Consider the following 23,051-nt stretch of genomic DNA (forward strand, 5'->3'; position numbering starts at 1 on the left):
ATAAAAAATAGAGAGAGATCAAGAGTGATTACATTTTATCTCAAGGATGGTTGAGAAAGCAACAAAAGTGCTTCAACAAAAGACTTATTTCTAATTATCAAAAAGAAAAAAATGACTGATGAATTAGCCATGCAAGCAAAATGAGGAGAAACTAATTATACTATTTTATATACCACAACAATCAAGGATCCTAAAATAAGACATGTAGCCCAGATTTCAGCATGTCAAATTAGACAATATTGGAATGATCCCAGGGCTAGAAACTCCAAAGGTGAATACAGTTCAGGTTATCAAAAATGATGTTCAGATTACATGATTATGATTCCAATAAAGAAAAATTTAAAAGGAAAAGGTATCCATATGTTTAGCTTCTCATTTAGGAAATATAATGAAATCTATTTAATAGGAAAGCAAGTGTTTTAATGACTGTGCTAAACGTCATGGGACTACTGTGTACCAAATGTCTGATGAGGAGTATCCAGCAACACTCCACTGTTTCTAATGACCAAGGAGAGGCCTAATAATCTATAGTTAAATGCCTGAGCATCCCCTACAGGGTAATATTACAGTATAACTGAAATCGCTCAACTTATTCTGGAACACTTACTCAACTCTGGCAAGGTCATACCAGGCTTTCAAGTACACACTGCAACTATCTCAGGGGAAAACTGTATCAGATCTAGGAAGGTCCCTACAGGAGCAGTCTATAAAGTTAAGAAGCCAAACAACAGGGATTGTTCCACTTTTAAAAATCAGCTACAATAGCTAAAGACAAACTCATGCACACACCCATTCTGTCACACACACACACACACACACACACACACACACACACACACACAATGTCTAAATCATAGTTCTCTCTTACTTGCAAACTACTCAAACATGTCAGAATATGAGGAGATGGGGCCTACTTCACATCTCTTGTAATAAATTTAATAAATATAATAGTCTGATCCACATAATTTGGAAATCAAATTAGTCTCTTTAGGGCATTAGTGAGAAAATTTAAGTTTAATACCAAAGAGAAAGAAATTCGACAACCCAAATACTCATGAAAATAATTTGGGAACTCACCTTTCCACAACCAAACTGACAGCTTCTGTGAGATCTGGGTTTGTTACCTGAAGACGTTTCCACAAAGACCATACAAATTCTTTGTCAGCCTTAAAGAAAAAAAAGATATTTTAGGTGTATTGCTTTGTATTGATATCAAAGATAGTATTACATTAAATTTAAAAATGAAAAAATACAGATACTTGGTCCCTAGTTCTATTACTAACAAATTCATTGAAAGTATGGCAGGAAAGCATTATTTTACCTACACTGGTAAGCCACACTGAGTTTCAATATTCTTACCACCCACATCTTGGAATGTAAATGTTGAAATGCTAAATATCAAGGTAAATTAACTTTAAAAGGAAATTTCCCTGTAGCTACTGTTCCCTTTTTCAGCTCCCCTTTTCAGTAAAACTCCTCAGTTTCCCATAACGTCTCTACTTCCTGACCTCCCATTTACTCCATGTCTACCAATAAGATTTCCCTTCTCATCATTATGCTAAAATCACTTTCCTAGATCTTCTATACTGCCAAACCCAATGGACAATGAACAGTTTCAATCAGTATTGACTAGCTCAGTTGTTTTTAACTCTGGTTGACAGGAATCACCTTTGGGGAGCTTTTAAAAACCACTAATGATCTAGAGATTCTGATTAACTGGTCTCAAGTAAGGTCCAGGCTTCAGTACTTTTTGAAAGCTCGACATATGAATCTGTGTGCTCAGGGCTGAGAACCACTGCCCTACTTGGCCTCACACCAGTTCCATGGTTTTACACAGTATCCCTTCATTGAGACCTTCACATTTCAATGTCAGTGTCTTCTATTTTTCAGTCCAGACTTGTGTCTCCAATTGCCTGGTTGACAATTCCATTTGAATGTCTAGCAGGTACCTTAAATTTAACTTTTCAAAATAAAATTCTTGATTCCTTTCTCTTTCACAAACCTACCTGCCTGTATCTCAGAAAATGCCACTACCATCTACTCATTTGGTTGCTCTGTCCTCACACTTTTATTCAAACCATCAGTAAATACCCTTATTTGCAAAATATATTCCACTTCTAGCCTTTCCCATCACTTCCACCACTATCATCATAGTCCAAATCAATCCCATCTCTTGCTTAATTCTCTACAAGGTATTCACCTTACAGATCTAAACTCTCCTGTGGATTCCCATTAGATTAGAAAAATAATCCAAACTCTACCAAGACTACAAAATTCCATGTAAACCTCTCTAAGATCATCATCTATCACTCTCCCCTTTGTTCATGATGATTTTCTTATTCTACTTGAACTAGGGCCTTTGCACATAATATACTATTTATTCGATGTTAGAATTTTGATGGGATTGCATTGAATCTACAGATTGTTTTTGGTAGTGTACCCATTTTCACAATATTAATTCTGCCAATTCATAAACATGGGAGGTTTTTCCATCTTCTAGTGTCTTTGTCAGTTTCTTTCTTCAAGGTTTTATAGTTTTCATTGTAAAGGTCTTCACTTCCTTAGTTAGGTTTATTGTTATATATTAAAATTTTTTGAGGGTATTGTGAATGGGATTGTTTTCTTGATTACATTCTCAGCCTGTTCATTATTGGTACATAGAAAAGCTCAAACTTTGAAACATAGGGAAAATTCTTGAGGATGTAGGCATCGACAACACTTTCCTAAAAAAGATCCCAAATGCTCAAGAAATAAATGTGAAAGTTGACAAATGAGGCTGGCAGAGTGGCCTAATTGGTAGACTGCTGCCTAGCAAGCACAAGGCCCTCAGCTCAAACCCAAGTGCCACCAAAAGAAAAAAAAAAAGTGACAAATGGAATTGCATCAAATTAAAAACCTTGTGTACAATGAAGGAAACAATTACCAGAATCGAGAGGCAGCTTACAGAATGGGAGAAAATCTTTGGCAGCTATTCGTCAGATAAAAGATTAACATCAAGAATATACAGACCTCCATAAATTAAATACGAAAAGAACAAACAATCCCCTGAGCACTGGTGGCTCACGTCTGTAACCCTAGCTACTTGAAAGGCTGAGATTGGATCATGGTTTGAGGCCAGCAAACCAGCTTGGGTAAAAGGTTCACAAGACCCTCCCCCCAGCTCAACCAAAACCTGGGCCCTAGATTGAGATTAAGAGGATTGTGATTCTAAACTAGCTTGGGTAAAAAAGTTTGTGAGACCCCATCTCAGTGGGCAAAAGCTAAGCATGGTGGCATACACCGGTCACCCCAGTGACAGTAGGAATCATAAAATAGGATGATGGTCCAGGCCAACCTTTGCAAAAAGTGAGACCACCTCCAAAATAACCAGAGCAAAAAGGGCTAGAAGTGTGGCTCAAGCCGTAGAGTACCTGTTTCACAAGCACAAAGTTCTGAGTTCAAATCCCAGTACCACACCAAAAAAATCCAATTAATAAGTGGGACAAATTAACTTAATAGGCAGTTCTCAAAAGAAGTTAGAAATGGCTAACAGGTACATGAAGAAATGTTCAACACCCTTAATATGAGATTCCATATCACCTCAGTCAGAATGGCTATCATCAAGAAAACAAACAACAACAAATTCTGGCACTGTTGATGAGAATGTAAATTGGTGTAACTACTATGGAAATCAGTATGGCAGTTTCTCAAAAAACTGAAAATAAAATTACGATATGATCCTGCTATACTATTCCTGGATATATACGCTAAGGAACAAGTCAAGATACAATAGATGCCTGTTCACCTATGTTTCTATCAGCACTATTTATTCACAACTGCCAAACTATAGAAATCAGCCCAGATGCCAATCAACTGATGAATGGATAAAGAAAATGTGATACACACACACACACACACACACACAATGAAGTGTTATTGAGCCATAACGAAGAATGAAATTATGTCATTTGCAGGAAAATAGGTAAAACTAGAGATCATCATGTTAAGTGAAATAACCCACACTGAGAAAGACAAACACATATTCTCTCTCAGATGTGACCTTAAGAATTCTAGACCTTAAGAATTAATGATGACAGAAGTATAAAATGGGGACTGTTGAGAGGTGGGACCAGTAGGAGTGGGAGGGGGCAAAAGAAAAGGGTAAAAGGAGATAAATATGATTTAAGTACTTTATACAAGTGCGTGAAATAGAATATTGAAACCTGGTAAAAACTGTTTGACAGTAGGAATGAGTAATAGAGGAATGCGTAATCGAGGGGGTGAATTTGAGTAAAGTACACTATATGCATGTATGGAAATATCACAATGGAACCCCTGTGTACAATATACATAATAAAAAAGGAGAGAAATCATTAGAAGGATGGTATAGTCATGCAATTCAAGTACTTTTGTTATACTGAAAATAACAAATATTCATACATTTATCAAAAACAAAGAGAAGTCATTCCTGACTACTACATGTATAACGGCTTTCAAAACTCAACCTGTTTCATTTTTTTTTTCATGGCATATTTCATTTACTAATCTTACATGTGCTTGGTTGTTTGGGTTTACTTGTGTGATAGTAAACTCAATTTGCATCTGACTCCATCACCCATTCTCTCCTTCTGGCTAACTATCACACAGATTTCTCTTGCCTTTTGTGCTATGCAACTAAGTTCTGCCAATGAAATATAACGAACTTATAGGAAGTCTTAAAATTAGACTTCTGCTTACTAAATATGTCAGAAATAATTTTTCTGTTGTTGCTTATTTAATTTATTCATGGTGGAAATTTTCTTTAAAAAAGTAGCTATTAGTTTTATACATTCAAATTTATCCATCTTTTCCATTATGGGTTATGGATTTTATGTACCAGTTAGAAAGGCCTTTCTACACCAAGATTAAAAGCATATTTACCCATTGCTTCTTCTACAATATTTTCAACTGTCTTCTTAATTGACAAGTAAAATTATATATTAAAATTATATATATTTATGGTATATAATGTAATGCTTTGATATAGGTATACATTGTGGAATGACTCAATCTAATTAACACATTATTACATCATATATCCATCTTTTTTATGATAAAAAAACTTAAAATCTAGTCTCTTACCATTTTCAAGTATGCATTAACTGTAGTCATCATGCTGTACATTAGGTCTGGTAACTTGGGGGAAAGTATGTTCTTCATCTAGTAATAAAATGCTACAAATGGACTGTAGGAGTATTCTGAGTATTTTATATATATATATATATAAGCAGTGCTGGGGCTTGAACTCAGGGCCTACACCTGGAGCCACTCCACCAGCCCTTTTTGTGAAAGGTATTTTCGAGATAGGGTCTCGCAAGCTGTTTGCCCAGGCTGGCTTTGAACCATGATCCTCCTGCTTGCTACCTTCTGAGTAGCTAGGATTATAGGTGTGAGCCACCAGTGCCTGGCAGTATTTTAGATATTTAAATGCTGCATTATCTTCAATATGGATTATACCTCTGATTTACTAAACGTTCTCTTTCACATACAAAAAAAAAATCCCTACTCCCCCCCAAAAAAAACAGAACTCATTTCCAAACTGTTCCAGACACTACTGAAACAAGGAAACTATTATCAATCATATTTTCTTTATATTTTCCCTTCCTTTGGGCACTTAAAGATATTATTTATTATTAAAAATTTTTTAAATCTTTTTAAATTATTCTTTATTATCACTGCAGAACTTCCAAACAGAATGAAATAATTTGAAATTTAAATAATGTTTGTTAAACTCAGCCTATAAAATACTTGACTAAGTGCTAGGTATCTACATTTCCTTAGAGGTAGATTGGTTTTTGTCTTTTACTTTTCAGCTTGCATGGAAATAGACACCATCCAACAAACACACTTGAAATTGCCTTTTTTACTAGGTAATGAACTCTTCCAAAATCAAGCTTAGTATTGAAAACATACAGGCCTTCAGTTTATTTCTACTGCAGGAATGAATTCAGCAAACATCTGAAAACCATTTCCTACATTTAAACAAATAATTTGCCTATCAAAATCCAAAGAAAACCAAGGAAAGAGTTTATTGACAAAGTATGGCACAAAGTAGCAACTCTATAAATTTTCATGAAATATATATGCACAAAAAAGATACACCTATTAGAACAGGCTACTAACAATGGGAAGAGCCTAATTAAACAATAATTCTCAATTTTCCATTTCAATGCCTAAAGGAGGTTTCAACACATCTGAATTGCTAATACATAATATAACTGACTTAGTTCTCTGGTCATATACTTTTAATTCCAGTATCATGTGCTTCCAAAAAGTTATTTTCATCATTAAAGTTGGTAATGAACATACATTTCATTTAAATACCTTAAATAATTGTTACCTGAAACTGGCTTATAACTGTAGTAAATATTTCAGGCATTAAAAAGAATAAAAAAAGAATAAGCATTATAAATACTACATAAACATAATTTTTTCTCATCTGGTTATCCTATAAATGGTGGTAAATGTGCATACACATAACCCAGCATCTATTGTCACAAAAAGAATACATTCTTAAAAGATATAATCAAAATTAAGAATGTAATGGAGTTTAGGTCTGCATCAATGAAATAAAGCGTAAGTGTCCTGAAGCCAAAATTACCCTTTGGAACATCCTTGAACATTCCTTAGGGGAAAAGCTACATTTGGATGTTAACCTATTATCCTCAGTAAATCCAATAGACAGTTTTTCTCCCCACAGAGAAATTAATCATTATTTTCAGCAAAGCATTACATGTAGTTTGCATGCTAATCTAGGCACCACATGAAAAAATGTTTAATTAGATAATACAATCACACAAAGTGGGCTCAGACCATGTTAAGAGAAACATTTGGGGCTGGTGGAGTGGCTCAAGTGGTAGAATGCCTGCCTAGCAAGCGTGAGGCCCTGAGTTCAAACCCCAGTACCACCTGGGGAATTTAATTGAATTCCCCTAAGTTAAATGTGGAAGAAAAAAAAAAAAACTAACCTAGATGAAACTATTAATCATGTACTCATTAACAGGGCTCTTTCTCCTGCATGTTTGACCCATTTCTGGGCTGTTGAATTAATTTAGATCTCAATAGCATTTTTTTAAAATAAAGTTGAAAATATCAAAGTTCATGACACACTGCTATGGTAAATATTCTTTTTGCAACTACATGTATATGTATGTATGTGTGCTTACCAGGTTGCGATATTAAAATGAGTTTTTTGGACTGTAATTTCTAGAACAATTTTAATACTATGTAGTCCAGGTGAATAAATAACTGGAAGAACTTTTGAAAATGTGAAAGTGAGAGTTTAACTCTTTTACAAAGCAATTAGGAATTCAATTATTTCTTATAAGTCTCCCCAAGAGCAGGAGTCTGTTTTGACTACAGTTTTATGATGCAGGTACTACCAACCTCATCTCATTTCACATCACTGGAATGCCTACAATCATCTAACAGTAAAATATTACAAAATGTCAAGAATCCTCATCCTAAAATAATTATCTTATATCTGCCTAGAGTATTGCAATCATCTATTTCCTAGTCCAGATATGCCCAAGGTCACAAAACCCAATGCTAAACAGACATGAAGACCAGTGGAACAGAATAGAGGACCCAGATATGAAGCCACACAACTATAAGCAACTTGTCTTTGACAAAGGCACTAAAAATATACGATGGAGAAAAAGCAGCCTCTTCAACAAAAACTGCTGGGAAAACTGGTTAGCAGTCTGCAAAAAACTGAAACTAGTTCCATGTATATCACCCTATACCAAGATTAACTCAAAATGGATCAAGGATCTTAATATCAGACCCCAAACTCTTAAGTTGATACAGGAAAGAGTAGGAAATACTCTGGAGTTAGTAGGTATAGGTAAGAACTTTCTCAATGAAACCCCAGCAGCACAGCAACTAAGAGATAGCATAGATAAATGGGACCTCATAAAACTAAAAAGCTTCTGTTCATCAAAAGAAATGGTCTCTAAACTGAAGAGAACACCCACAGAGTGGGAGAAAATATTTGCCAGCTACACATCAGACAAAGGACTGATAATCAGAACATATAGGGAACTTAAAAAACTAAATTCTCCCAAAACTAATGAACCAATAAAGAAATGGGCAAGTAAACTAAACGGAACTTTCTCAAAAGAAGAAATGCAAATGGCCAAAAAACACATGAAAAAATGCTCACCATCTCTAGCAATAAAGGAAATGTCAATTAAAACCACACTAAGATTCCACCTCACCCCTGTTAAAATAGCCATCATCAGCAACACCACCAACAACAGGTGTTGGCGAGGATGCAGGGAAAAAGGAACCCTCTTACACTGTTGGTGGGAATGTAAACTAGTACAACCACTCTGGAAAAACTTGGAGGCTACTTAAAAAGCTAGACATTGATCTACCATTTGATCCAGCAATACCACTCTTGAGGATATACCCAAAAGACTGTGACACAGGTTACTCCAGAAGCACCTACACACCCATTTTTATTGCGGCACTATTCACAATAGCCAAATTATGGAAACAGCCAAGATGCCCCACCACTGACGAATGGATTAAGAAAATGTGGTATCTATACACAATGGAATTTTATGCAGCCATGAAGAAGAACGAAATGTTATCATTCGCTGGTAAATGGATGGAACTGGAGAACATCATTCTGAGTGAGGTTAGCCTGGCCCAAAAGACCAAAAATCGTATGTTCTCCCTCATATGTGGACATTAGAGCAAGGGCAAACACAACAATGGGATTGGACTTTGAGCACATGATAAAAGCCAGAGCACACAAGGGAGGGGTGAGGATAGGTAAGACACCTAAAAAATTAGCTAGCATTTGTTGCCCTCAACGCAGAGAAATTAAAGCAGATACCTTAAAAGCAACTGAGGCCAACCGGAGAAGGGGACCAGGAATTAGAGAAAAGGTTAGATCAAAAAGAATTAACCTAGAAGGTAACACCCACGCACAGGAAATCAATGTGAGTCAATGCCCTGTATAGCTATCCTTATCTCAACCAGCAAAAACCCTTGTTCCTTCCTATTATTGCTTATACTCTCTCTACAACAAAATTAGAAATAAGGGCAAAATAGTTTCTGCTGGATATTGAGAGGGTGGTAAGGGAGGGGGTGGGGCAGGGGGGAGAAATGACCCAAGCCTTGTATGCACATATGAATAATAGAATAATATATATATATATATATATAAATGAAAAAAAAAAAACCAATGCTATTTCGGGAGCCACACTTTTAAAGTATGTAATAGTAAATGTGTTTAGGGAAAGGTTGTTTTCAACAGACTAATTTTCTTAAATGAAATTATCTTAGTTCCTTAGCCATCATAACAATGGAAGGGGAAGGAAAGTATAGAAAATTTGGGCAAGGTTCTTAGGTTATGACTTTAACAAAAGCCTTTAGTGTGAGTTACATCTGTAAACTCCTCAAAGGCAACGTTAACATATCACAACAGTGTCTTTTATTTAGCCCTTTGATCTTTTGCCAGTGAAGAATTGAAAATGGTAAAGTGAAAAGGGGCCAGCCACCAAAGGTATATACCCCAAAGGTATATTCAAGTTGAACAAGATCGTCTTGTTTCTACAACCTGACTCAGCAAGGACCTATAAAAGGGACAAAGTAACCCAACAGAACAAACTACCTGGGAATAAACCTCATAGTTTACCAATGTAATCTAATGATACTGTTCACAGTTATCCTGATGTGGAGTTCTTAATTGTTATCTATCTTGAACAGTGACTTAAAAGACCTATTGTTGAGTTCTCAACATTTAACTTTCCTAACCCTGCTGAAAGGCTCTGGAAGAATCAGGGAAAAGATGATGCTAAGGAGGCAAAATTAAAGGAAAATTAAATCTCTATGAGCCTAAAGACGAGGAAGCTCATTCTTAGTATACACAAACTCTAAAAATACTAGCAAAGTAATGTTAGGGCAACTAATTCACCCAGGCAAGCTCACACACAAAAAAATGATACTTTTCATTCATGGACTGCAGAATTACAAGTTAATAAATGAGTATCGAGCATCATTTTGTCGAATGTGAAGCGCCTGGCTGGCAGACTTCCTTAAAAAAAAAAAAAAATCATGGGTCTGTGTTTACAACTTGCATTTGACAGTGGTTTGAAAATTAAACACTGGCTACTTCATGGAGGAATTTTATTTTAACAAAAGTGGGTGCACTTTGCTGGGCACCAGGTACCACTACCGACGGACCCGGCCTGGAACTTGGGTGGGGGAGGGGTTGCGACTGTATCCAAGTGACAGAGCCACCCGCCCGGATGCGGGGCTGGCGGGCGTCCGCGGAGCGTCGGGGCGCGGAGTGAAGGCCGACGCGCCCGATTCCTGCAGCCCTGGCCGCGGGGTCCCGGCGGGGCGCAGGCCGCGCTCCCCACGGTCCTGGCCCCGCGGAGGACGCCAGGCCGGCGGCGCGTCCTAGTACCTGACACAGGGCCAGCTCCTCCTTTAGGCTGCTCAGCTCTTCCTCCAGCAGCTGCGTCCGGGTCACCTTCGCCTCCTCTACCGAGATGCCCTCTAGCCGCCTGGACCCCATGGGCGCGCTGAGGAGGGGAGCGTGAGCCGGAGCCGCCCCCGCGGGTCCTCGCCGGCCCTCTGACCCTTCTTCGTCCCGCCACAATACATCGCACTTATCCGCGATGACTTCCCGCGCTGCGCCGGCGAGACCCGAAGCGTCGCTGCGCACGGCGTGTACCTCGGCTCCCCGCCCAATGCGCGGGGAACGGGGACCCAACCGTCGCGCTGGAGGCGGAGGGGCCACCGGCGAGGGCGGCGAGCGCGCCGCCATGGCCGCGGCTCCTAACGGGTCAAGTCCCCTCTTGGAAACTCCACCTCCCTTGCCCCATCCTGGCGAGCCCGGAGCGCCGCGATGCGCATGCGCGAGTCTTTTCCCGCCTCGGCTCGCGCTCGCGGGTCCCGGCCGGCTTCTCGTGGGTCGCGCTCTGGACGGGAGCTGTGGGCTGCGCATGCGCCGTGGTCCAGGCGTTAGGTGGGTTGGGCGGTCGCTGTAGTTCCTTGCTCTGCCAGAGTTGCCTGAGTCCTTGGCCGGGAACGACCCCGTTTCCCAACCGTCTAAAACCCTACCCTCCACTTAGGACCTACTTTACATTCCACCTCTAAAAGCCTTCCTTGACAAGCCCCCAGCCCCAAATGACCCTTAACTGTAAATTCCTCCTCCTTCAAGGCCACTGCCAACTCGTTTGTCACGTTTCATTGACCGCCCCGAAGTGTTGGTTGCATGGCTAATCTCTCCACCGCTGTTGTAAGCTCCTTGAGGATCAGGGAATAGGTTTTAGACTTCTGTGTTTTCTTCACACCCCTTAGCAAAACTGCCTTACAGCCAGCTGATATCCGGATGACCGATGTCAAGGAGACTGGAAAGCCTTGTGCTGAGCTGGGACTGTCAAGAGGTTTCCCATTTGAATTATGATCCTTTGTATACCCGTCTTTTGCGAGAGTTATGATTTCCTCTGAGTCTTTATGTTGATTTCTTTAACCCTTGGCTGGTCCCACATTGTCCAACAGTTAGGGTCTTTGGACTAACTTGAAATAAGTGATTTGGTGTGTGGTGAAAGAAACAAGACCTACTTTATCCTTCTCTTTGTTCTCCTTGTTTCCTTCTTTCCTTCCTTACTCGTTTTTATTCTGTCTTAACTTGCTTTGTTTATAAACTTCAAATAAGCATTAACCTTCTTTATCTTTCAAACACTTTATTACTAAGTATAGTAAGGAAATGCACATTGAGCCCGCCACCAGGGTTTTACAAAAAACTAGATCTGCCCTTTCTTTCAGAAAAGGTCGCAGAACACTTGGTGATCTGAGGTGAGGATGGAGGTGGAAGTAGAAAAGTGACCAATTTAACTGATTACTTCAAAATTCTCTGCTCCAGAACTTAGTCAGTATGCCACTTCACACCCTCCCAATTAGCATCCTACTAAAGCAAGATGAGCAGACTTCCTTCCCAATGTAGGGGAAAACTCCAAAATTTATAAAAGGATTACATTAGAAAAAGTATGTGTAAGTTGTGTCTTAGAAAGCTACGGTACTATTTACCATAGGATGAGTCCAATGCTGATTACTTTTCACATATGAATTCATGCAATTCTTGTATCACCTTAAGTTTCATATAATTATCCTCAGTTTACAAGTGAAGAAACTGAGCCTTCAAAAGTTACTGTACCTTAACTCAAAAACTAAACTCCCAAAAAATCAATGACCCAATGAAGAAATGGGCAAATGAACTGAACAGAACTTTTTCAAAGGAGGAAGTCCAAATGGCTAAAAAAAATAAGAAGAAATGCTCAACATCCCTGGTCACAAAGGAAATGCAAATCAAAACCACGTTAAGATTCCACCTCACTTCTGTTAAATGGCTATTATAAAGAACACAACAACAAATGTTGGCAAGGATGTAGGGAAAAAGGAACCCTCATACACTGTTGGTGGAAATGTAAATTAGTACAACCACTATGGAAAACAGTATGGAGGCTCCTCAAAAAAGCTAAAAATAGAACTGCTATATAATCCAGCAATACCACACTTGGGGATATACCTAAAGGAATGTACATCACGTTACAATAAAGGTACCTGTACACCAATGCTTATAACAACATTATTCACAATAGCTAAGCTATAAAAACAGCCAAGATGCCCCACTACTGATGAATGGATTAAGAAAATGTATTTATATGCAATGGAATTTTATTCAGTAATAAAGAAGAATGAAATTTTGTCCTTTGTAGGTAAATGGATGGAACTGGAGAACATCATCTTAAGTGAAGTTAGCCAGGTTCAGAAAGCCAAAGGGTGGCATGTTTTCTCTCATATGTGGAATATAGACCCAATACAAATGCAAGCAACATTATGAAGAACAGGTCACTCTAAGGGGAGGTCACATATGAGAGGGAGGGTAAAAGAAGGAAGTTAAGAAGGTAAATATAGTTGATGTACTTCCTAAAAGAATAAATATAGATACCCTAAGAAGGGGACTAAGGTAGAAAGGAGAAAAATAGAGGTGATAAGCCAATTCAAGTTTTAATACATATATACATGGAAATGTCACAAAAATGTCAATATTTTTTACAAAAACGGAGAACAGGGAGGTAGGACAGGTCCTGTCTGGATGGCTGGTACCAGTGGGAGGGGAGAGGATACAAGGAAAGGGTGTAGGAGGGTAAATATGGTGGCAATATTATGTACGCATGTTTCTTTTGGGCAGCATTGGGGTTTGAACTCAGGACCTCACCCTTGCTAGACAGGCACTCTCTACCACTTGAACCACAACGCCAGCCCCAACACGTGTATAAATGGAAAAATGAGACCTGTTGAAACTATTCCAGGAAAATGGGGAGGGAGGTTAGGGGAATATGAGGGAGGAGGTGAATTCAACTATAGTATATTATAAGAACTTTTGAAATGTCACATGGTAACCCCAGTATAACAATTTTTTTTGAAAAAAGTTACTTGTTCCATGTCTGGTATTAGGAAAGCTAGAATTTGAATTCACTTAACTCCATTTAATTCTAAAAACTTTGATCTCTACCCTTACCCATCATTTGAAACACAGCATTAGGTCTGATAGCATGTATGATTTCACTGGACTTAAGGCTGGGATTTCTAACCACATAATTCACATCTCACTCAAAATCAATATGAATGCACTTTTTAATGGTTATTTGTTATTTATTTATTTTGCTGACTCTTGGCCTTCTTTGTGCCAAAGCTCCAAAGTTTCTTTGGACTGAGAAATTCTCAGTCCTTTGAATCATTGTTCTCCTATGTCCCAAATTGCTCTAGTCTTATTTCTTTTAATATTATCCTTATTTTAATGGCTATTTGTTGTCACTCAAAGGGTATCATTTCACCTGGTCACAGAAGGATTCTTTTGAAAAGCAATGAAATCTTTTATTATTTACAATACAATATATATACTTGGATATATAAGTGTATATATAATAGTTATGTAATTCCAAAAAGCATCACATCCTGAATCTATGACTAGGCAAACACTTTTAAATTTTTTATTGCAGCAAAATACACATAATGTAAATTTTAATACTAAAGCCATTTTAAGTGACTATAAAGAACAATTCAGTGGCACTGATACATTCAACATTTAGATAAGAATCAAAAATGTCTAGTTCCATAATATTTTTATCACCTCAAACCAAAACCCATACCCATTAGTCCTTCCACATTCTCCCTTCCCACAAACCCTAGACAACCACAGTTCTTCTTTCTGTTTCTGTGGATATGCCTATTCCAAATATTCTAAATGGAACCATTATTCTATATAAGCTTTTGTGTCTGGTTTCTTTTACTTAGCATAATATTTAATGTTGTATCATGTATAAGTACTGCATTCTTTCTTTGCAGATTAAGTAACATTCTACTTTATGGATATATGTAATTTTGTAAATCCATTCTTCAAATAAAGGGCATTTGGATTGTATCCATCCTTTGCTTATTGTGACTAGAGTTGCCATGAGCTTACATACAGGAGTTTGTTTTAAGGCCTATGTTTAATTTTTTGTGTATATGTCTTGTGAGTGGAATTGCTAGAGCATATGATAATTCTATAGTTAAATTTAGGGACCCACCATGTTTCCTACAGTGGCTTTACCATTTTACATTTCCATTTGCAATGTATCAGAGTTCCAATTTCTTAACATCTTACCAACACTTGCGGAGGAGAGTTCTAGATTTTTTTTTGGATGTTCTTGTTATTATTATTATTGTTGCTTAATGGTCAACCCATTAGTGTTAAGAGGTTTCTAATTGTGGTTTTGATGTGAATTTTTTCCATTGACTAATGACATTGAACATCACTTCATGTACTCTTTGGATATTTGGATATTTGTTTATCATCTTTGGAGAAATTCTCTTGAAGTCCTTTGACTTTTTTTGTTGTTGCTGTTGTTCTTTAAGACAGGGTCTCACTATGTAGCCTCAAACTCGATATCCTCCTGCCTCAGGCTCTCCAATGTTAGGACTGTACTCATGTACCATCATGCACAACTCTTTGACCATTTTTTAAATTAGATTGTTTGACTTATTCTTGTTTCTTGTTAAGTTGCAAAAATTCTTTATTGGCAGACATCTTTAAGAATAGAAACATGCACATATCCAACAGTATACAGAGGAAGTTCTTTTCTGTATTAGTTATTGGCTGAAATAAAAGAAACATATGAAACATTGAATATTAACACTTGTATCTCAGAAATATAAGTTAAAGATAAGGAGCTGCACTACTACCTGAATAAAAATGCCCTAAACAATCAACGTGTGTCCTATTCAATTATTTGTTCAAACATTTAAAAGTAATGTCTGTTCTGCATGAATAAATAATACAGTCTAATGAGAAAAAAGTGCATTATAATATAGACACACATAATTCTCTTCATATTGCCATTTTATACTTAAAACATGTGGGAAATGAGGAAGTGTACAAATTAATGTGGTATTTGGATGGCATCTCTCACTTTAATTTTAAAAACTTATTTTTAATTTATGCTTAAAAAGAGATAAAACGGAGGCACCGTCTCTTGGGACCCCCCCAACTCTGGGGGGGCTCTACTCTCCCACTTTATACTTTTTAATCTAAATAAACTCTCCTGCTTTCCACTAAAAAAAGAGAGAGAAAATGTGAAGTTTCTCAACTTTTATATTTTCATTGTTTCCAGAAACAATGCAAAATTTTAAGTCCTGTTAATTTCTCCTTTACCAATTTAGTTTCATCTCTGTTTGGTCAGTGAAATTTAATTGTTAAATTTTAAACATGGTGAGACCTCATGTATCGTAGATTTCTTTTCATATCATTTTAAATTTTATCTCTCAATTTTTAGTGTTTGCTATATATCCTGGAGATTAAACCAAGAATTGCTTGCTGCCCACATTGTGAACATTATAAGAGAAATTCACAAGCTAGAATGTGCCAGGGTGACGCCTGAATCACAGCATGCATATTGTGACAGTGTAGTGTGGACAAATTACAATCCAGGAGTCAGTAGAAGTAAGCCAAAAGAACTGTTTTATACTTACACTTATTACAATTTTGAGAAATTCTTCGCAACTCTTGATCCCTCAATCAGTCATGATTGTGGATATACAAGGAGATGCCATCAGTTCCTGTTGTCACATGTGATTTATACATATTTCAAAAAATTGTTATCCTATGGCAACCAAGTTTCACTTTCCACTTTCATCTCCAAAGATTATAGCATTTCAAAATTGTTTAAACATTGTCTTTTTTTCCCTAATTACAGGCTTTTCTAAAAGTATAGCCATTAAACCCTAAGTGCCAGAATAGATGTTATTTTGGAGGGAAAAAGTAACCTGCATGCTTCAGGTTTGAGTAAATGTTGTCAATTTGCTTTGTTCAGCAAAGTTTGGAATATAGTCCCAGGTTCCCTGAGAAATTCAGCTGACTATATGCACAGAGTTGCACAGTTTCAGTCCTTCATTTTAATACATGATCAGAGTAAGGCAACACCCTGTTTTCTTAGCCTTCTCATCAATGTTGCATTTTCCTCCTCCCTGATAGATGGCATGGTAGACCCATGGCCCTGGGTATTTTAATGGAATATTCTTTACTGTCAAGGCAGTACTGCAAAAGTACTCCATTTCTTCCATCTTTATTACTTCTCTGATTTCATCCAAACATGACAACCTTCTTTCTCCACTCAAGCATTCTGGCTTGCCATTTCTTTCTCCATGATGCTTACCTGTCTTTTATCTCTCTCTTTCTTTCTCTCTCTCTCTCTACCTCTCTCACTTTGTTTTTCAAAAGCCCCAATCACTACTGATCCTTTGCCCAAATATTTATTAGCAGAGAAACAGCACTATTTTCCAGTTCAAAAGATCATCCTGATGTGTCACATACCAATTTATAGCAGACTTTCAACAGCAGTAGTCAATCCCAGGCTTTTCTGATTTCCCTATTCCTTGTCAGAATTTGACTGTTCTATCTTCACTTTCCAGGTTAACAATAGAGAAAATTTTTATCAAATATTAGAGGAAATGGCAGCCATCTTGAATGATAGAATCCCATTTCTATAGAATCTATTTAAGTAAACTACACAGAGAAACTGGTTGCAACTGAAGAATGAGAGATACACATGTCATCTCACCATCAAAGGATCAGACTCTTGATTTCTTTCCTGCTTTGGGAGGTAATCACTCAGAGGCTCAGTAGTACTCATGTGAGTACTTTAAAGAACAGTTAAAACAAAGATTAAGTACAAAGGTAAGGGTAGGATTAAGGAAGCAAGAGAAAGCACAGTATTCTGCAGCTAATCAAAGGCTAGGAGATGTTATTCACCCTAGGCCTCAAGGGTTGAGAGGAATGAAACAGAAAGTTCTTTATATACAGAGTTGCCTGATAAGATGCATGGACTCAAGAGATACAGAATTACAAACACTCCAAACTCATTCTCTTCCTTAACACCCTTTTCCTTCTGTGCTTCCTACGGGTTGGGTGAAACTTCAACCTATCAGAACATAGAGGAGATTAGGGAAACATCCAGAGAAAAGCAAGAGGTGCAAACGGAAGGTATCCAATTCAAGAGCACAATGTACTGTCTAATAAGCAATAACTGGGAAACAGTCTGAGTAGAATCTTGTTATAGCTAAAAAATGAGCTAAAGTTACAATATGTATATTGTTCTTGTGGAAGCTGGTTGAACATTACTTTCATTTACAGAAATCCTATAAAGGAGAAAAAGATGAATCAGGTTATAAAGAAAAGAGAACAGAATACAGGCAAGAGTCAAGTAAAGAGTTAAAGGCTTTGTATTAATTAGCTTTTCTTGCCACTGTGACAACTTAAAATGAAGAAAGATTTACTTTGGCTTACAATTTCAGAAGGTTCCATTCATAGTTATTTGGCCCCATGCACTTGGACATAACATCAGAGTGGTGTGAGAGTGTGGCAGAGGAGTTCTCCACCTCGTCGTAAACAGTAGGTAATAGCAAAGAGGGGACCGGAAATGGGTAATTTCCAACCAAATCCCCCCAAAATAGTGCCACTGCCAGGGAACCAAATGTTCAACACATGAGACTGTGGGGGACATCTCATATTCAAACCATAAAATTCCACCCCGAACCCCCAAAGCTCATGGCCATCTCATAATGCAAAATCCATTCCATCCAACTCCATCCAAGAGTTTCCAAAGTCTTACCAGTTGTAATATTGCTCAAAAGTCCAAATTCAAAGTTTCCTCCTGTTACCAGGGAGTGGTCTCAGAAAACCCTTGTCAAGAAGATCTCAGGTCTATCCATCTCTTGAACAAACAATTGATAGAGACACAGATTGCAAAGCAGTAGTAAAGTTTTACTGAAAGGGAAAGGAAAGTGTAGGCATTGCACAAGAGACAGTGGTGGGCTCTGGCCAGATAGCACAGAGCCCTGAACTTTATCCAAAGGGCAATATTTAAGTTTTAAGGGCAAATGGCAGGGAAAATGTGGGCAGTCTTTGCAAGAGGGGGTAGGGTGATTGACAGGTGTGACTGAGAAAATCTCATTATATAACATGAGGCATTCTTCACATGTACTCATGCTGATTCCCAGTACGAGTGAGATGTGACCAAAATTCATATCTTAAGTAGAGGGCTTTACCTGAGAGGTCAGATTGAGGATAGATTTCCCTTTACTGGGCATGCACCATTTTCCAATCTGAACCAACCAAAAGACTCCTTGGTCTTTTGGGGGAACATAAAACTGCAAAGGAATTTACAGCTGCAAGCAAAACCATAAAATGACAATTAGAGGTGATGACAGCAGATGGTAGTGAGTGGGGAGAAGGAGAACTTTAGCATGGAGCGACCTTTTACTGAGGAGGGTCGAGTCCCATGGTGGGTTTGTTCCACTCCCTGTTACTACTAGCCTGACTCTGAGACTCAAGGCAAGCTCTTAGCTGTAAGCCTCTGTAATATTAAAAACAAAGTTACACACTTCCAAGATAAATATTCCCATTCCAAAGGGGAGAAATGGGGGCATAGAAAGGAGGAATGGAACCAAAGCAAGACAGAAACTCAGCAGGGAAAACATTAAATCCTATGGGTCCACATCCAGGATCTGAGCTACATGATGTCATGATGTAAGTTCCAGTGGGATTAGCCAACTCACCCACATGGCTCTGCTATTTGCAGCCTTCATAGCCTCTCTCTTGGGATGGCTCCACTCATTGCCTGCAGCTTTCTTCAGCAGACTTTCCACATTCCTAGCAACACTAATATCCTGAGGTTTCCACTGAAGTTTAGGCTTCACTTTTATAGCATCATGTATTACCCTTTCAGGGGCTTCCTGCAGGGACTCTGATTGTGCAAAATATTGCCTAACCTCCCATGCCTTTCTTTGAAATCTGAGTGGAAGCCTCCATGACCCCATAACTCTTGCATTCTGCATGCCTGCAAAACCAGCATCACATGGACAATGCTAATGTCTTCCATCATTTCAGGCACTAGCTGACCCCCCTTGTACCATGGTTGTATTGCCTTCTGAGTGCCTGAATGCTAAGCACAGTGAAACAAGTACTTGAGAAACAACTTCCTAGGTGACCCTAGTCTAGCAAGATTCCCCTGACCAATCTTTTCTCTACTCTTTCAAAAGAGTTTTCTCTTTCATACCCTTGAGACTGTGTTAGGTATGGTCTGGACAATGCCTAAAATATCCTCAAGGCATCTTTCCTATTGTCCCAATGCAAAGTACTTGGCTTCTTTTCAACGACTATAATCTCTTTAGAAATCTTGGCATCCTTGGACCCAACTTTACACTGGTTTATCTGACCAAGTTTTTCCAGTCTTTCTGCTCAGATTTTTGCTCCCAATTCTCACCAGAAACCTAGTTAAAAGCAACTGGGAATAACCATGCGACAGCCTGATTGCTGACTGCCTCAAAACTTCCTCCACCACATTAATTAGTCCATCACCTCTAAACTCAGCCTCCTCTGAAATCTTGGAGCATGGACAAAATGCAAATAAATTCTTTGCCAGAATGTAGTATGCATGGACTCTACTCAAAATCCCAGTAGAGCCCCCATTCCCATCTGAAGCCTCATGAGCATGGTCTTTACTGTCCACATTTCTACTGGCATTCTGGTCATCTGAGCTCCCACTACAATCACCTATTAAGCTCTGCTTCCAGTATTCTGGGGCTTCTCTAACCCACTACTCCAAAATTTTCCAAACTACTCACATACACCAGTTCCAGTGGCTTAGGAACCCCATGGTCAGATTTAGTCACAACAGTGACCCTACTCTCAGTACTAATTTTTTGAAATAGTTTTTCTAAAAAACTGTGACAGAGTGCTTGACATAAACAACTTAAAAGGAGGAAAGATTTATTTTGGCTTATGGTTTCAGGGGGTTCAGTCCATGCTTGGTTGGAGCCATGTGCTTAGGCAAAACATCATGATGGCATGAAAATATGGAAGAGGAGATTCTACATCTCATGAGAGAGGAAGCAGAGATTGAGGGGGGAATTAGGAAACAAGTATAGCCTTCAAAGACATTCTCCTAGTAATCTTTTTCCTCTAGCTATTCCCCACCTCTTAGAGTTTTCACCACCTCCCAAAATAGTGCCATTAGCTGAGAACCAAAAGTTCATTCGATGCCTGAGCCTTTAGGGGAAATCTCATACTCAAGCCATAATAGGCTCATAAACAGAAACCCTCCTATAAGCACCAAAAGAAATGTATCTACTTTCTTTATTATCTTTACATTCTTTATTAAACTCAGTTTCTGAAAGGTCAGACCTCACTATTTCTGGTTATTCCAAATATTGTATATACACAGATAATGTATATTCAATTTGTATTTTGCATCTCTTTTATAACTTTATAATTGTTCTAAAATTTCATATATGTGTGATTTATAAATGTCTCTGAATAGATTGTAAGACAGTAGAAGGAAAAAAGCCTCTTCCATACTCCCATCGTATCTATCAGAATGCTCTTACACAGGAAGCAATTGATAAATGTCTATTAGCTAGCTTTCTACAAGTCAAAGAAATTCCAGGCACTGAGCACTGGTGGCTCATTCCTCGCTACCTGGGAATTCAAGATTGGGAGAATCAAGGTTCCAGGCCAGCCTGGGCAAAAAGTTAGTCAGACCCCATCTCAACCAGTAGCTGGGTACAGCAGTGTGCACCTATCATTCATTCTATGCTATGAAGGAGGCTAAGATGAAGAGGATCATGGTTCCAAGCCAGTCTGGGCCAAAAAGTTTGGGAGACTCCATCTAAAGGGAAAAAGCTGGGTGTGGTGGTACATGCCTCTCATCCCAGCTATGGCAGGAAGCATAACATATGAAGATCACAGTCCAGGCTGGCCTGGCAAAAAGTGAGATCTTATCTCCAAAATAACCAGAGCAAAAAAGGACTGGAGGCGTAGCTCAAGTGGTAGAGCACCTGCCTAGCAAGCAGGAAGGACTTATTTCAAACCCCAGTATTGCCAAAACAATAAAAAAAGGAGTTACTAGGCCATCACCATGGACTACAGGATATTAAAATTAATATTTGAGATAAATAGATCACATATATGCTAACTAGAATTGGGAGGAACTGGGTTTGGATGTTGGATGTTCTCAAGGTCCATATGTTAGAGGCTTAGTGCTCAGTGTTGCAGTGTTGAGATGGTGAACTTTTAAGGGTAGAGTCTAGCAGAAGACCCTTAGATCAGTGGAGGCTGTGAGACCTGAGTCTCTGGCTTTCTTTTCATGATGTGATCACTTACTCCACCCATTACCACCCATTATGATACAAAATAGGCAAAAGAGCCCTTGATCAGAACTGAGCCAATGAGGGTGCCTTGAACCTCTAAAACTGTGAGCAAAGTAAACCTCTTTATGAAAGTTAGCCTGTCTCAGGTATTTTGTTGCAGTCACAAAAAAACTGACCATACAGGGAGAAATAAGACTGTTAAAACACAGACAAAATGGGTCATGGTACTAACAACATTTATTTTTCCTAATAATGTTCTTTCACTCTTTCAACAAATGTTTATTAAATACTTCTAGGGATATGGTAGTGAACAAAATAGTCACAATCCATGCTTTTACAGAACAAAAAGTCTATTAGAAGAAAAGTCATCATAAACAAATAAATATACTTCTTAAACAGTGGTGCTACATGAAAATATAAAGTAAGGAAAACAGTGAGTGATGGCAGAGGTTGGGGCCATTTTGGGGAGAGTAGTAAGGAAATGCATTTCTAAAAAGTTATATTTGAGCAAAACATTCAGTTCAGAGGGAAAAACACCAGGAGACTAACAGCAAGGAAAATAAAGTAGGAACATATAGCAAAATCTTGTGAGTGAAATCTGAATGCTGCAAGGCTATCCAGGTTGTGAGGAATGACATCTTTACACACCCAGGAAGTCCTGGGTGGGACTAGCAAATGCACTAACTCAGAGGCGCAAAGTTACTTGATGTGTTTTTAAAAAAGAATGCATACAAGTATGGCCAGAGTTGGAGAGAGAGAAAGGAAATGTGGTGTAAATGAAAGAAGGAGTTTGGATTTTACTCTAAATCAAATAGGTAATGATTGAAGGAAATCAATCAACAGAAATAAGATTTCACCAAACTAATGAAAGACTACTCTTCTGTGGGGAGAATGAATTGTGAAGTTGGGGAAAGGTGAACAGATAGACTACCCAAGCAAGACATGATGGTGGTTTGGACCAGGATGTGCATGGGGTAAGGTTGGGGGTAAGAGTGATATGATATTATAATAGCTTAGCCAGGCTGGGGATGTAGTGCAAATGTAGAGCATTAAATTTCAACTCTGTTGAACTGAGCAACAGTTTTTTGGTTTTTTTTTTACTTATCATAATGTTTTCAAAGTTCATCTCTGATATAGCATGTGTCAGAATTTAAGTCCTTTCAAGGGTTAAATAATATTCCACTGTATGCATACACTACATTTTGTCTATCTGCTCACCTGTTGATGGATTGTTTCCATCTTTTGTCTATTGTGAATAATGCTTCTATGAACATTGCTGTAGATATAGCTGTTTGAGTCCCTACTTTTAATTATTTTGA

General features: G+C 38.3%; 1 protein-coding gene across 13 annotated transcripts in view; it reads right to left on the minus strand.

Moving 5' to 3' along the window:
* Positions 1-10,954, minus strand: part of Cntln (centlein) — a 314,618-nt gene extending 303,664 nt beyond the window's left edge. For 4 of the 13 annotated variants that reach the window (XR_012440430.1, XM_074051749.1, XM_074051757.1 and 1 more), the window contains exons 1-2: positions 10,442-10,954; positions 1,078-1,166 (exon numbers count right to left, since the gene is read on the minus strand). Coding sequence is in view for 11 of the 13 variants with exons in the window: in XM_074051749.1 (XP_073907850.1) it covers positions 1,078-1,166; positions 10,442-10,804 (452 nt within the window). In the remaining 2 variants the exon portion in view is untranslated. The remainder of the gene's footprint in view (positions 1-1,077; positions 1,167-10,441) is intronic. The other 9 variants (XM_074051753.1, XM_074051752.1, XM_074051751.1 and 6 more) reach the window with 3 other exon arrangements.
* Positions 10,955-23,051: the final 12,097 nt, after the last annotated feature.

Source organism: Castor canadensis, chromosome 13 (genome assembly GCF_047511655.1).
Source record: "Castor canadensis chromosome 13, mCasCan1.hap1v2, whole genome shotgun sequence".
NCBI lineage: Eukaryota > Metazoa > Chordata > Mammalia > Rodentia > Castoridae > Castor > Castor canadensis.